This window comes from Dysidea avara, chromosome 7 (assembly GCF_963678975.1).
Source record: "Dysidea avara chromosome 7, odDysAvar1.4, whole genome shotgun sequence".
NCBI lineage: Eukaryota > Metazoa > Porifera > Demospongiae > Dictyoceratida > Dysideidae > Dysidea > Dysidea avara.
The window spans coordinates 31756149-31771852 of NC_089278.1; the positions used below are offsets into that span (position 1 = coordinate 31756149).

Here is a 15704-nt window from a genome sequence, read left to right on the forward strand (position 1 = left end):
ATTACTCTATTCAAAAATGTGTAGGCCCTTGCAGACTTGTTAAAACTCTCCTTATATAACTTGAGATTGATGTGTAAGTAGTTAAGGAGAAAAAGAATGAAGCATCAACATTAAGGAGACCATGTAACATCTGATATATCAAAATCATGTTTCCTCACTTCCTTCTATAGTACAGGGATGGTAATCTGAGGTGTGATAAGCACTCAACATAGGGTAATTCCCTCAAAGAAGGTATAAGTCTGGTGGCTCTCTTCTGTACTTTTTCTAACATTTTCTGATCTGTGATATAATGAGGCCCCATACAGAATTTACATATTCTAAAATAGGACGAACTAGAGTCTTGTATAAAATTGGTAAGGAAGGTGTTCAAAGCATTTACTAATAAGTCCCAGAATATTATTGGCTTTATTAGCTACAGCTGCAGCATGTTGGTGAAATTTGAGGTTTTGGTCAATCACAACTCCCCAGCAGTGGTACTACAGAGGGGTTCACCATTAATAAGGTAACTGTGTGATGTAACATTTGATATTCCAATTCTCATACTTTTACATTTGCTGTTATTAATATTCAATAACCAAGTCTTTGACCAAGGTTATTAAGGCTATATAGCACCAATGTTGAAGGTCTGTAGGACACCTGGTCCTACAGCCTGTTTAAAGTTGTTACAGAAAGTGTGTTTGAAAAGGTGGAGAAAGGATACCCACGATATTTTATTGAAACATCAGTACGGTTTCAGATCTAGACACTTATGTGAAACACAACTCCTAACTATTATTGACGATTTTGCTAAGGCTATAAATGACAAAAAACAAGTTGATACCTGCATGCTTGATTTTTCCAAAGCCTTTGACAAGATACCCCAGCAACGACTCCTGCATAAATTTGAGTTCTATGGTATTACTGGTGATACTTTATCATGGCTTACCGCTTTCTTATCAGATCGTTCTCAACCAGTAACTACAAATGGTGCATTATCTTCCCCATGCAAGGTCAATTCTGGAGTACCTCAAGGGTCTGTTCTTGGCCCAACACTTTTCCTTGTGTACATCAATGACATAGCTTATGGTGGTATACAAAGCCAACTTCGTCTATTTGCAGATAACTGTATAATATTAGAACCATAAACACTCCCGAAGACCATACAACATTACAACAAGACTTAAACCAGCTATCCAAGTGGGCTACAACCTGGCAAATGGAATTTAATATATCTACATAATTGTAACATTTTACAAATATCACATCTCCACACTACAAGTAACTACACCTATACAATGTATGAAACTCAACTAAAGTCGGTGAAAGAACATAAATATCTTGGAGTGTGGATCAATGAAAAGCTGTCATGGCAAATCACATCCTGTATACTTGTAACAAAGCAAATCGAACACTGAGGTTCCTACAAAGAAATATAAGAACCTGCCCTACTTACTTGAAAGAACAAGCATACAAACAACTAGTGCTTCCATTACTTGAATATTGTGCTCCTATTTGGGACCCTCATGTACCATCAAACAGACATCAACAAACTAGAGTCAGTGCAGCACAGAGCAGCAAGATTTATTCTCAATAAATCATGGAATAATAATTTGGACAGTGTAACTGTGATGCTAAATGATTTGAAATGGCCAACCCTCCAAAGTCATCATAAATATCTTAGATTGATTCTACTATTTAAAGTTGGAAATCATCTCCAATTAATAGCTACCTGAACAATATTTACCCTCACCCGCAAGACTGACATCAACTACGTAGATCAAATCATCCTTGTAAATTTTACCACGTTCAAACCTCTTGTGATTCTTACAAATTCTCCTTCTTCCTCAGAATGATACCTGAATGGAACAGTCTCCAAATCAATAACATTAATAACCTATCCCTTGCAGATTTTAAACTTGTATTAACTAATAACTAACTTTATTTTTGTATTAGTGTTTTACCCCTTTAGGGACTTTGCTAATTAATAAAATGAAATGAAATGAAAGGAGAAAAAAATCCACAACTGGACCTGGGCAGCCTCGAACCTGCAGCCATCCAATTAACGCTCAAATGTTTACAGGAGTCTGCCAGGCGGTCAGGATGTTTTCTCCTTGTCAATTTCATGTATATGTATCTATAGTTACGTAACTCTAGAGAGTGACTTATTATCTCAGAGTAGGAATTTTGGAGGTTTTGATCATGCGCACACCATAGACACACTTTTTTGTCAGTGACATAATGCTTATGTAAAGAGCAGAGGCAAATTCAGAGAGATGATGTACTCTAATAGCACAGACAACTACCCTAATAGAGTAGTCACCACATATACAAGTGTATATATATAAGCTAGAGTATTAGCAAATGGCATGGCCACACAGGTGTTGCCAATGGAAGCTTTTATACTGAGCAGTGACTGTCCTTGCATGGATAGTTTATGTCATTATTAACTTGGATTTGGGCCATAGAAAAGCTCAGCTGTTATAACTATGTAGCTAAAGCAACACCTCTGGAATTTAGCTAATGAGTTGGAATTACGTTACATAGCTACATGATAGCACTGCAGATCAACATCAATTATCTTGAGGCTACTGCTGGAGAAGAAATTATCATAGTCACCACATATTTCCCATACTACACATAATCTTATACAAACAGTAAACTTTCTAAAACATACTCTTAGTAATTTGTTTTTCAGAAGTAAATGTTACAGTATACCTTACAATGGCACATCCTTCTATGGAATACGCAGCAGCTGTCTGAGATCCCCACTATGTTGGAGACACCCAACAACTAGAAAAAGTTCAATGCAGAGCTGCATGGGAGATAAAAGACATGTACTAACAAGACTACAATGCTATGCAAAATCCTGCACCATGACTACACACTTGACATCCCAGTTGTTTTCATTTAATTGTTTTCATTGTTTAGTTGCACCCCTTCTGTTCAGTGCACACAGATCAGAAATTGTGGTAGCTAGCGCTAGTCAAACAGTTTACGTATTATGCTGTATAGCTATAGTTGCATTGTACTGTTTATATGTACACCATCATCAGTAACCATGCTCATTGCCATAGGATAAAATAATAGCCTGGCTTCACCATAATAGAATTATCATGTTGCTATTTCCTGTACCAAACCTATAGTTGCAAAACAGCATTCATATAGTATCCTGTAGCATATTTTCTGATGTGGTTAGATTGTCAAGGGTCAATAGGTTGTACTATACATACGTATGTCTTAACAGGTAGACTGGTGGGAAAGGGGATACAATTATACTGGAGTTAAACCTACTATATACCTAGTTTGAGGCAAAATCAAATTACTGGTCCTAACAAACGTCCATTATACTGTTCAAATTTTGGCTGAATTTGAAATAATGTTCCCAAGATGGAGTAAAGACAAAGTATTATACAAAGTTTATGTCAGTCAGCATTGGTATAATATTATGAGTTTTGCTGTGCATCATCTTGGAAATAATATAGGTACGGTATATGTGCTTATATGCTGGCATTTTAGAAGGACTAATTAATGGTACTTAGATACAACCCAGATTATGTGCCTTCACTCCACGCCACTACTATGACATGTGGTGTAACTTATTATGTAGATGCATAATTCCAATAAGTGCAAACATGTGTGCAAGTGATGTAATTGCAATTAGCGACACTAACTCAATCAACTGATGGATTACTGTTTAACTGCAGCCCTACCCACATTAAGATCTTAAACTTCATTTATAAAACTTTGAGAAGACAGATCTAGAATCTCCAAATTCAGTTAATGTAACAACCAGCCATATAGTATAACTTTGAATGATATATCAGCCAGCCAAGGGATCATCTATCATTTTCAGTGCAAGAGAACAGAGACTATATGAGGTAAACCCAACCTCTATGTTTTAATGATCTTAGTAGCACAAGTACCATAACAAAGAAATAGCTCTAATATTTCAGTGTACTAGTATTCAGTTAAGATTTCAACATACTGCCATAAAGTTTTATTTTTTGTGTGTAGGACTGAGTATAGCACACAAATAGATACATGTGGAAAAAAGGGATAATCAAGGTAACAAAAAAATTTTAATTCACTATATTTTTTGGTAACTGATCATGAATTGTACCAAATTTAACTGTAGATGGCAAAAAAGGAAAATAAGTAAGAGTTAATCCTGGCTTGTGGAATCCTAGAGTGATCTCTAGTGATTGATGACATTGATGTTAACAAAATAGATATGATAGTGCTTTAATGTGATTGTGTCAATGCCTATGCATCCCAACAACCCTGAGGGGATGAAGCAGGATTATACAGTGAGGAAAGCAAAAACAACATTTTCAAACTTAATAGTATGCTTTTGTGTGCGGTGGCTGAAAGAGCACTTTCTGTATGCTTGCAAAAAAGTCAGAGGATATTAAATACTGAAAATGGATGATCCCTAAGCCACAAATGATCTAATACAGCAGTCAATCAAAAAATAGGTTGTATAATTTTGGGAATGTAGCTAATAGATATTTTTCTATAATAAGAAAAATACTAAGTGATTTTTTGGAAAATGCTCTCAAATAATATGCTCAATTTATGAGCATAATAACCTCATGTCTATACTGTGTGGACAAGAAAATACTTGACCATAAATTGTTTAATTCCTGGACCCTTCAACTGTAGCTACAACTGCTCTATAATCTATAGTGCAATATAAAATAAAACTGGCTGTGCTTGTGAACAATATCCTACTATTACATAGTACGTAGCTATGCTGACTATGGCAATTATTCTGTGTTAAACAGTAGAGGCATATATAGCATCTGATAATTCAGTTTTAAATTCAATCACAAAATAGCAGACCCTAACAAGCAATAAAGTTAACTAGAGCTAAGGTATGTTAAACTATACGCATGATCTCCTCAAAATTGTTCTATTAAGAGTTTTCTGAAAATGAAATATACTCCAAAACATGTGTATTGTCCTTTAATATAGTTAAGTACTAAAACAGAAAAGTGATAGTAATAATATTAAACATGTAAATAAAGAAGTGTTGACTGCTTTATTAGAGTAGTATGCACATCTATTGACGTGATTGTTCCGTTGGATAAACAGAGTATGTACATACCATGTACGCTTATGTGAATAGTATGTAATGTCTCTTGTATTGAAAGTAATTGCACTATATTCTACAGACTAACAGTCGACGTGTGCATATGTACAAACGTAATACTAGTGTTTATGCAATACTATTGTATGTACAAAGTTAAATATACAATACTTATATCTGTACAGATAATTTAGCTCTATTGACAACTTTTAATTTATACACAGCTAGTAATTTAAAAGTTATTATTACTATTTCTACAAATAAATAACAGGCACAACTAATAAAATTAAGTATTAAAGCTAAAGTAAACAGACAATCGCCATTTAAATTATCAAAGTTAGTTGTCAAATGATTGTAATCATGTTTGGGCTTCACCATCTAACAGTACACGATCCAATTTTTTGACAATGTCTCTAAAAGTAAGTCGGTTCATGGGTACTTCTTCCCAACATAAGGAAATCACTGAATTATACCTAAAATACAGAGAAACAACAGCAATGAGCAAACATGTAAATATAATATTTTGAGAAAGTGAGTGAAATGTCTAACATACATTCATCAGTTACATGTAAAAATATGTTGTATTAGAGATATGAGGGATTGATATGAACAAGTCTTACAACATTATTACACATATTAGCTGCTGTATGCATCTGCAATAACTTACAGCTCATCAGGACAGAGAACTGGTTTGTCAGGTCTGTATCCATTTTTGAGCGCACGGATCATCAGTTGGTTCTCAATGCCTGCATATGGTAACCTTCCAAGTGAAAATACCTCCCAACATGTCACTCCAAATGACCACTAAGAAAAGAAAAGATTTCAACAAATATTATAGACAGCACACCATAGAGCTGGTATTTTCAAAGGGGGAAATTTTTCATGATCTTTGCAATTAGCATTCCATTTACTCCTGAATTGTTACTAACTAATTCTTCAGTACACTATTATAGGCTGTTGATGTAAGTGGACTATGATTTTTAACTCTTGAATTTTGTTAGATTGGTCATTTGCTTATGACCCTCATAAGGGTATATATAATGAAGTGAAAGAACAGTACATGCTTTGATTCTTGTAAATCTGGACTGTAATAATTTGCAATAAACCATCCATACTTTTAGCTCAACACTTATAAACTATACACCTAGGATTTTATACTCATATTTGATGAATATGTATATATACCACCAGAGGAATTACACATCCCTTCTCATTCATTTATCAATCATAACATTTTTAGTGATCATAGTTAGAGTATGTAAGAGAATGTTTTATTAGAGCAATTAAACACTATTCCCAACAAAGTGTCATATATTAAAGAACAGCATAGAGATAGGATATCTAAGGATCCATTGCATTACAAACATTAAGTCATTAATTACCACATCAGTCTTCTCATCAAAGAAGCCATCTAGTAATGATTCAAGTGACATCCACTTCACTGGTACTCTAGTGTGACTGTTCATCCTGTAGTACTCACTGGAGTAGATGTCCTTGGCTAACCCAAAGTCAGCAACTTTAACACAGAGATTTTCATCAACCCTACATGTACAAGTAAAGAAATATGCATTTATATTCAAATATACAATATAATCTAATTATCACATGATTCAAGAACTGTTGGTGAAGTTCTTACATGCAATTCCTAGCAGCTAGGTCACGATGAACAAATCTTTTCTCGGCAAGATACTCCATACCATTAGCAATATCAGAGCACAGTTTGGTCAAGGCAGCTTCATCAAGGTTCTAATATGATAGGGAAGTAATAATTTAATGCTGTGTAGCTGTCACTCTACCTCAGGAAAAGTCGACACGTTCCCTTGCTCAACTCTTTGGCTTTTCAAGAAAGCTCTGAGGTCACCATTAGACATGAAGGGCAGTACAATGTCAATGGATAAGAAGTCAACATCCACACACAATCCAACCATGCTCAGTACATTAGGATGATCAAAATATGCCATGATGGTACTCTCTGACATGAAATCTGTTGTCTCTGATAGCCATCTATCCACAGCTATAAGATACGTAATATGTACTTAGTAACTCTAAATATTTAGATCTAACTATGGAATAGTAACTTATTATTTAACAATCAGTGTGTCCAAATTTCAGAGTGTATTTTTGAGGGTTTATGGTACCATCAGCTTATACAATTTCTACACAGTTACTTACTTTTAACAGTTTTAATAGCAACAGTCCGAGTTGTATTGTCATCATATATCAGATGTCCTTTATACACAACACCAAACTCTCCTGTAATGCATAGATTACATGAAGGATGAAATAATGCACAAGTATGATTACTGAGTCATGGGACTTTAAATAATAATCGTGAAGAAATATATTATGAGTTTATTAACTGTACAGTGAACTAAAAAGTTATACTGCACTTATTTAAATGGTGAATGATACATTCAACTTTCACTAAGGACAAATAGTGATGATGCTAAGAGATGATGATCAAGGATTACGATGATTATATCCGCTACTGTACTATGCATATGCACATACCTTTGCCAATGATCATATTTCTTGATAGAGATGATACTGGGATCAAGTAATTAGCAAACTGGGTCTCCACTTCTTTGAGCAGTCTTGTGACTGAATCATCAGCATGGGACTTGTTAACTAAACAGATATAGATATGCCACTAACTCAAAGGTGTTTGTGTCCTTATTTGTGAACATGTGACTAGTTCTCAACAAAACTACAGACATCCTACATGCTTGTTAGCAGACAAATATGATTGAAAAACAATAGACAAAATGGATAAGGTAGTCACCATTCAAGACTAAAATGTTAACTAGACAAAAAGAATCAACAAAAAGTGCCCATTAAAAATTTGAGATCAACAGACACTTGGATTCAGTTAACCCATAGAGTGCACATGTATAGTGTATGCATGACTGTCAGTCACAATGACCCTAATGTTACAGGAATTGACATAATACACACTTACTGTATTGTGCATCAGTCAGATAGTGATATTGAGATGGAATACCAACTTCTATAGACTCTGTTATGGTGTTGCTGTGAACAAAAGTACAGTAGCTACTATATGTTATACGTATTTTACTCGGTTTACATATATACAATATTGGATCAATAGGGCAGTAATTTGTAAACCTGCTGGTATAATGCACTAGTTGGTATATTAAAGCCAGGTTGCATAATTCTTTGGTAGTAACAGTGATTTGATTCTCTGCCATGGCCAGGGAGGGAGGACCCAGTATATCCTCTGGTTATGTAATGCCTGAACATAAGTATGTCACTATTGTATTAGAGCTAGCCCAATGACAATCGTGTGTACTTACTTTTCAAAGAACTTTGGCTTTCGTTTCTTCCTAATGCACATTGCTATGCATACAGACACAAGAACACATATCAGTAGTATACCAACTCCACTTCCCACTATTGCCACTATGAAACTTGTTTCAGATAGTCCAAATAAATAATTAGAAGAAGACGAGCCTTTAATCATAAACATATAAACCAACTACAAGTAATCAGAACTAATCTTACTCATTGTGCTTGTTTCTCCATCTGACATTGGTGTTGTTGAATTGTTTGGTGGCATAACTGCAAATATCAACATATAAAACATACACACAGCTGTTATCACGCTTACTGAAAGCAGTGCACACTTCTGTGTTATAAAACTGATCTGGAAACATGAAATAAGAGGAAGGATCACTGCAGTTGTAGGATTGGAATATGGCATCCAACGTTGGTATGGTTGTCAGATCAGCTAATGGTAAACAGGTGGTGATCAGTGCATCAATAAATGGGCAGATATTTGGACAAATTTGTAGCAAAGTCTTTGTATCTTTGTCACAGGCAGGAAAAGATATGACGCAAGACAAAGATGTAAAAAATCCTCTACATGGATCAGTTGCTGGAAGTGGGGATAAGATGCGACGGAACTCCCTCTGTATAGTTTCTGACATGTCAAAAATTCCAGGAACATAATAAGTGTGAGAAAGTTGACTGAAGCAGGTGTTGTCTTGAGGTATAGGTATACACCTACATGTATTGTAGATGGAGTGATGATTATAAGATATTAAGTTTGTACACTAATGTACCCTTGCCTGTATATAAACCTTTTAAGGAATGTGTGCACATTTATACAATACGGGATGTGGTCACATATCTGCATTACACGAACAGTTCAATTTATCTGACACATTGTGGCTCAGTGTTATCATCTTCTAAGTAAACTATGTTACCCAAAATGGATCAGTAATATGTAATTGGATAAGGGCTGATAGCTTAAAATCCAATATCAAGTTGTAAGTTATATACACAGACTAGTAGCATGAGTTTAAGAAGTGACAGTACAGCCTACAGTGATGGGATGGTGAAAGGAAATTCAATTTTTAGATGTAGGAGCCACAACTTTTCCTTTTGATATAATCCAAATACATTTAACTCTGTGCACTACTGTCAAAACTTACGTGACAGTGTATGACGGTGGAACAATGACTGGTGTAGATGCATTTCCTGTAAAACAGAGGTAGCCAATTACAGATAAAGTACCTATAGTTACTAACTCGCATCCAACAATTAGACATGGATGTTAATGCTATTCATGTTACAAAATGGTAGAAGCACTATAAGCCCACAGAATAGGTATTCTATTTGATCTAGACACACATTACAGATGAGAGATATTATATGGTTACCATTGTTAATATCCAGGCATTGTGAAGTGACTTGGCTGTTGTTGCTAGCTTGAACTACTGAACACTGCATCTCAGGGACCACACGTCCCCGTGCCTCAACATCACTTATCACAATAGTTAACAAATCAACACAACTTTGTTCACTATTAAGAATGTCACAATTATCACTACAAATCGGCACAACATCCCCTGTGTCTGTGTTACACACAGGGTAGTAGTGGTAACACAAATGACGTCTGACTAGATCAAAGCATGGAGTGTCTTCACTGCTTGCATCAAACAAATTAAAATCAGTAGTTGGTAAAAGGTTTTGGTGATAGAAAGTGTCATTCTCCAAGACCCCAGCACAAAATGGAACAATTTCATCACTTGATAAAATTGAACAACTGCATAAATATAAATAAAACCAATGCATATGTATACAGCTATAATCACTACTTACTTTGAGGTTTGTCCAACCACACTGTATCTACCACAGCTGACAAATGATAATAATACTATTACATACAGTAACATTTCTTTTCTATACCAGGGTCTAGTCTAATATTGCACAAGTAGTTAAGCTTTGCACTTATCCTAAGAGCAAATACTTTAATGTGCTATTTTTGCTCTTATTTATACTACTATTGAGTGAACCCATAGTTTACACAGGTATACTACTCAATGGCTAAATACAATTAACACTACCATTAATGGATGTCAGTGAAGCTGTAGGACATGTGGAAGACTATCTGATGTTCTATTCAATAACACAAACAATGGTGCCTAGCCTATAATGAAATCATACCAAAACAATACTGTTTGTTGGTTTGGAACACAACTAACATGATTTAAGGTAAGGCACTTGTGTGTTTGGTTGGTTACATAATGTACTTACCTATGATACACAGCATACTAGAGTATGTATGGTAATATGTATTACAGCATTAAAACAACTGGAATGATTACAATGATGGGATGGAAAACAGGATGTAAAATATTATGGGCACACAATCAAGTCCTCTTTCTTTGAATAGTTGTATAAAAAGCCAGCAGGTTTCTGGGAACTATCACAGCTGGTATGTACTCGTTGAAGCAATATCAGTGCCTTGTTTGTTCAAACATTCTATACAGTGTATAGGGTACCTGATTATTGAGCATCTAATGTGTATATCATATTGATACCCTCAAGAAGATCAGTGCAAATATAATAAGGCAATTAACGACTAGTAAGGTGGTAGGTGTTGATAGTAACACTGTTTTGTTATGTCAGTCAACAATAATAGGTTTGAACTGTGATCTCAAAACTACTGGTGGCTCATTCTTTTCCAGACACCACAAAAATTTGTGATATGCAGCACATGCATATTCAGTGACACTCTTGAAATTCCCAATGGCTGTGTACCGCAAATTCTAGACAAATCCTTAATTATTGTGACAGTCTATTTAAAGCACTCTGCTTTAGGGCAATGATATTTCAAATATTTCAGTGACAACCAAGTAGCTATGCTTCATAATAGTACTGAAATTTTATTGCAAGACATGATAAACATCATAATTATACCAAACCTTTTATTGTACACATACAAGCGCAAATGAAGCCACACTGTGCACACAGGTCCATTGAACACAACTAGATCAGCTTATACATTTCACAGCCAACACCTGTAATACTATCATCATTAGTTAGGCTTCCTTATTTACCATTATAAGTATTCCACTTTACCGAGATATATTACTATTGGATATACCCAGGAATTGATGTGATAGAATTTTGATATCTGTCTTGCATCACTCATACTTGATACATGCATATGTCTTGCTCTCCAGGACTCTTTTTTTAGAATAATATTATATAGTGTGGATGACTACACTTATAGCTAAGAGATTCTACTCATTCTAGTAAGAACTGAAAGTTTGGTGTAGCTAAATCTTGCTGACAGCCACAGAAAAAGATAGAGGAGCAATCATTTCATGTTTCACGACACATTGATGGAATAAGTATTCATCTTGTACATAAGACAGTACGCTCTACCTACAGATTGATGTCTGACCATTTAATAAATATGGTTGTTCCTTGATAAACAAAGTATGTTATGTTGTCTATTGTTTGCACTTCCCAGATATCATTCAAGTGTGACTAAAGGAGTAACTAACATAGATATTAAGGAAATTCATAGAGTACATGGAAAAGCCATTTGACAGATACCAAAAATATAGATAATTTTGGACCAACAATTAATACACACATTGTATCAAGTTTAGCATCAGCTATCAAACAACAATTATATATGTGACCGGATTTGCGAAAAGGGGTGCTCCACACATCCAATTTACCAACTTTGATGACTCATAACTTCAGATTGGAACAGGCTATTGAAATTTGGTCAGTATACTGAGCACCAACATAGCTTAGTGGTTGAAATAGTTTTCTGGTTACTATGTGTCTTGAGCACTGAGTTACAGTCTTTTGAGTTCATAGAATTGGATGTACCCCATTTTGCAAATCCGGTCACATATTCATGCATATTACAAGCATGTAAGCACCAACCTTGTTTGGACAACATTACAATAACATCACAATAGTGCAGGTGCACAGTACAAATAATGTCAAGTATTTATTTTAATTATAAGCATTTATCCTGAAAGTTGCAATTGTATAACTCACAATCAACAGTAAATGTAGTGTGTTTTGACAAATTTTCACTGGTGGGCATCCAAGTAAGGATGATATATACAAACACTTGTAAGAAGAAAAGCCACTGAAATTAATAACGTGGCATCTTGGGTGAGCTTCATTACTCTATTTGTAGTGTAGGTTGCCTTTACATCAACCTAACCCAATTATCAGCTTACCACTTCAGGTAGGTAGTAAACTTTTATTGTTGTTATGTAAACATTGCACTATACATGTACATGTCACACACTCATGACTTCATTGTAGTCATTTTGATATCACTACACAACATATCCTGGTTATACTCAGGTTTAGTTAGTTATGACCAAAATTTTAGTAACTGTGGATTTACATAACAGACAAATATACTAAACTTTCTTGACATGTGTATTACTGCATTATAGTAGCTCTGTTTAGAAACTGGTTCCTGTGTCCTATGAAATCCTCTTATAAACAATAGAGTCTATTATTGTCTATTGAATGCACAGATTCTATTCATCATCACAGTAAGAAAATTCATTTGAAGTATTCCAATTGTTTTATCTCTGACAAAACAGTTTCTAGTGACCTGATTTTGGAAAACTTACCAGCCTACCTTTTGGACACAATGTATGGATGTATATACATTATTTTGTAGATAAATGGTGAAGACCTGGAAAGCGTCTAGAGCCTATGGCTCTTCAGAGCATCTAGAGTACAAGAAGCAACCTCTGTAATTTCTTGCCATTTTAGTTAGGTTTTCTCACAATTGTTGCTCAATCATGAGTCCTCACAAAGTGGAGGGTGGGCAGCACTTGAGGTTCAAAATGGACTAGATGAGTATCATAATGACAAGCTCCATGCCAACTGGAGGCTCTACACAATGGCACAAAACATATATACTCATTTCATGTTTGCTTAACTTTGCTAGCGTAGTTACTCCAAGCCTATATCATTGTCTGAAGTCACTCCAGTGATAATCATCCCCAAATGCCTACAGAAGCCTGTCTCCAGAAAGTAAACCTGGTAAGATCAAGACAAAGTTAGCGTGAAAATTGCTAGTCAGATAGTGTAGCCATCTCATACTGGTGTTATATTGAAACTTGTAAGCCACCCAAAAGGTTGGTTTCCAAACTCAGGTCATAATTGCAAATTGAAGATGAAACGTCCTATCATTAGAACTGACGATTGTAGTTACAACTGACAATAGGCATTCGGTCATGCATCTAATAAGTTCAAATCTATACATTCTTCATTTGAAAATGGAAATCTTTCTGAAACATTAGTTCACAATTCTTCTTAGAAGCATTCTGGATTTTTATGACTGTTCTATTAGAGTGATTTGACTGCTTTATTAGGATAAATTTATTAGAAATCACTTAGGAGTTATATTTGTGAAACTTTGATAGTTTCTCCAAGCTTGCAATTCAATTAATTTTATCAGGTGATTTTCAGAATCCTGGAGCCCCTTCCCTAAACACATGGGGGTCTTACATGAATTTGTAATTCATATAACCTACAATTACAAAGATTTTCAAATCCAAATATGAGCCATAGAAACGAAACAGGTAAGTCACCTAATTCTGCAGCTATACTAGTGCTCACTTAATCATATTCAGTTGTATATAACTTGCCAACAATAATATATAGGGATTGCCTAAGGATTTAACTTTCAGATGTATATAGGTGACCCTCTTTTGTTTCAATACTTTTATTTCGAATTATGTCTTTTATCTAACTCGATTTATAACTAACAAACCACACATACTGTATTAAAGGAAATAATGATGTCAGATCAGACATATCTTTTGTGCCCCGACACATGTGCACACCTGACACACCCATAACACAGTGATACATACAGACAGTACAAAAAGTGCATCTGCAATCAATCCACTCAGTACAGGGATCACTCTTGTTAAGAGCACAGAAGCTACCCATGACTTAACACCTACATTGCATAATGGGACACAATGGAGGAAGAAGTAACTCCATTATGCACGCATTGTAGTAGCTGTGGTAGGAGAAAATGTACATCTTGAGTCCAGAAATGTAGGATAACATGTGTGTAACTTGTGTTAATCAGAGGGTAGTGTTTGGTGAGTGGTAGTAATGTTCAGAGTTGTCCACTAATGACCATTCCAGCACCTTGTTAATAACATCAAACTATTAGTCTCTCTCAGACACGCACGCACACACACACACACATATACATGCACTCATGCACACCTGGATAGCAGACCACCACAGTGATGTCCTTTTTCCTCTGGCAGACTGAGTCAATAAAATTAATCTTCATAGCTAGAGCATTTGTTCCTTGCCATATCCTGGGGCCTTCAAAATATTTGTCGACAAAGAGAACAAACGGAGCACTTACATTGCTTGCCACACAATGTGATCTAACACTGGTACAACTGTGTCTGGTTTTCCTGGGAACTAAACTGTGCTGACAATAAAATCTACATTCTTACTGAGAAAGGAACCTCTTTTACGTGCCCTGTGCCACTCCTGTCCGTCTTGTGCCAATGCATACCAGCCTGCCTCATCAATATGAAAACTTCTTAAATCACGCCTAACCTTTGAAGCTTAGACTTATGTGGTGGATGATGCTGGGGCAGCCACCCAAACAGCAACCACTTGGGAAGACAATCATCATTCATCCTAGCAACGTGATCCATCCAACACAACCTTCAATAGGAAATCATATCTGCCAGGCACAGACAAACCAGCCCTACTCCTTCATTACTAATTATGTTGATAAATCTGAAAAGCTCGTGACATACCAATAATGTTCTTAAACAGTGATGGTGAAATGTCTCTAAATTATGTAACTCCCTCTGCTTCACAGGCCAAGTTCTACAGCACACAGCAAAATACCCAGCACCACAGCTTGGTAGACCATACTTTGTGGTTATAGAGCTCTAACAACACTGGCAGCATGAGATATCTTATTGATCATTTCCATTTGCACTCCACCACAAGAGAGCCAAGATAACGAGGATATTACACACTTAACAGAATCATTACCGACAACATGGGAAATAGAATCATTACTGACAACAAGGGGATCAAAATCGTACCACACCCTGCAACTAAAACCTTGGTATTTGGGATACTAAGTTAGGCGGCAAGCTGACATAATACTATTTAACTTAAACAGTAGCATTAACAAGGTCTTCTCCAGTAGATGTTACTATAGCAGCATCATCAGCAAAGCTCAGCCCAGTCATTGAAGATGCGGATGGTGCTCTAGTCCTCTCACCTACTAGCTTACCTCCACCTTTACAAAGAAACTTGACCCCATCGCTGACACCAACAC

The 15704-nt window shown here is 35.7% G+C and overlaps 1 protein-coding gene across 1 annotated transcript; it reads right to left on the bottom strand.

Annotated features, from left to right (window-relative positions):
• Positions 1 to 5162: 5162 nt before the first annotated feature.
• On the bottom strand, positions 5163 to 10326 carry LOC136259716 (tyrosine-protein kinase Mer-like). Its single transcript, XM_066053223.1, has 14 exons — positions 10193 to 10326; positions 9751 to 10136; positions 9523 to 9568; positions 8697 to 9091; positions 8591 to 8647; positions 8383 to 8539; positions 8028 to 8098; positions 7580 to 7696; positions 7241 to 7321; positions 6865 to 7082; positions 6705 to 6814; positions 6451 to 6610; positions 5736 to 5872; positions 5163 to 5541 (listed from the first exon to the last, which is right to left on the bottom strand). The coding sequence occupies exons 1-14, from the start codon at positions 10264 to 10266 to the stop codon at positions 5427 to 5429; spliced, it is 2124 nt and encodes a 707-aa protein (XP_065909295.1). The 5' UTR covers positions 10267 to 10326; the 3' UTR covers positions 5163 to 5426.
• Positions 10327 to 15704: the final 5378 nt, after the last annotated feature.

Bases quoted from the DNA above. Each gene is read 5' to 3' on its own strand.
- LOC136259716 (XM_066053223.1), bottom strand. From the start codon at position 10,266: ATGTTACTGTATGTAATAGTATTATTATCATTTGTCAGCTGTGGTAGA. The intron at 9,092-9,522 runs GTAAGTTTTGAC...CAATACATGTAG, and splicing joins CCACCGTCATACACTGTCAC to GTGTATACCTATACCTCAAG. The intron at 7,322-7,579 runs GTATGTGCATAT...TATGCATTACAG, and splicing joins AAATATGATCATTGGCAAAG to GAGAGTTTGGTGTTGTGTAT.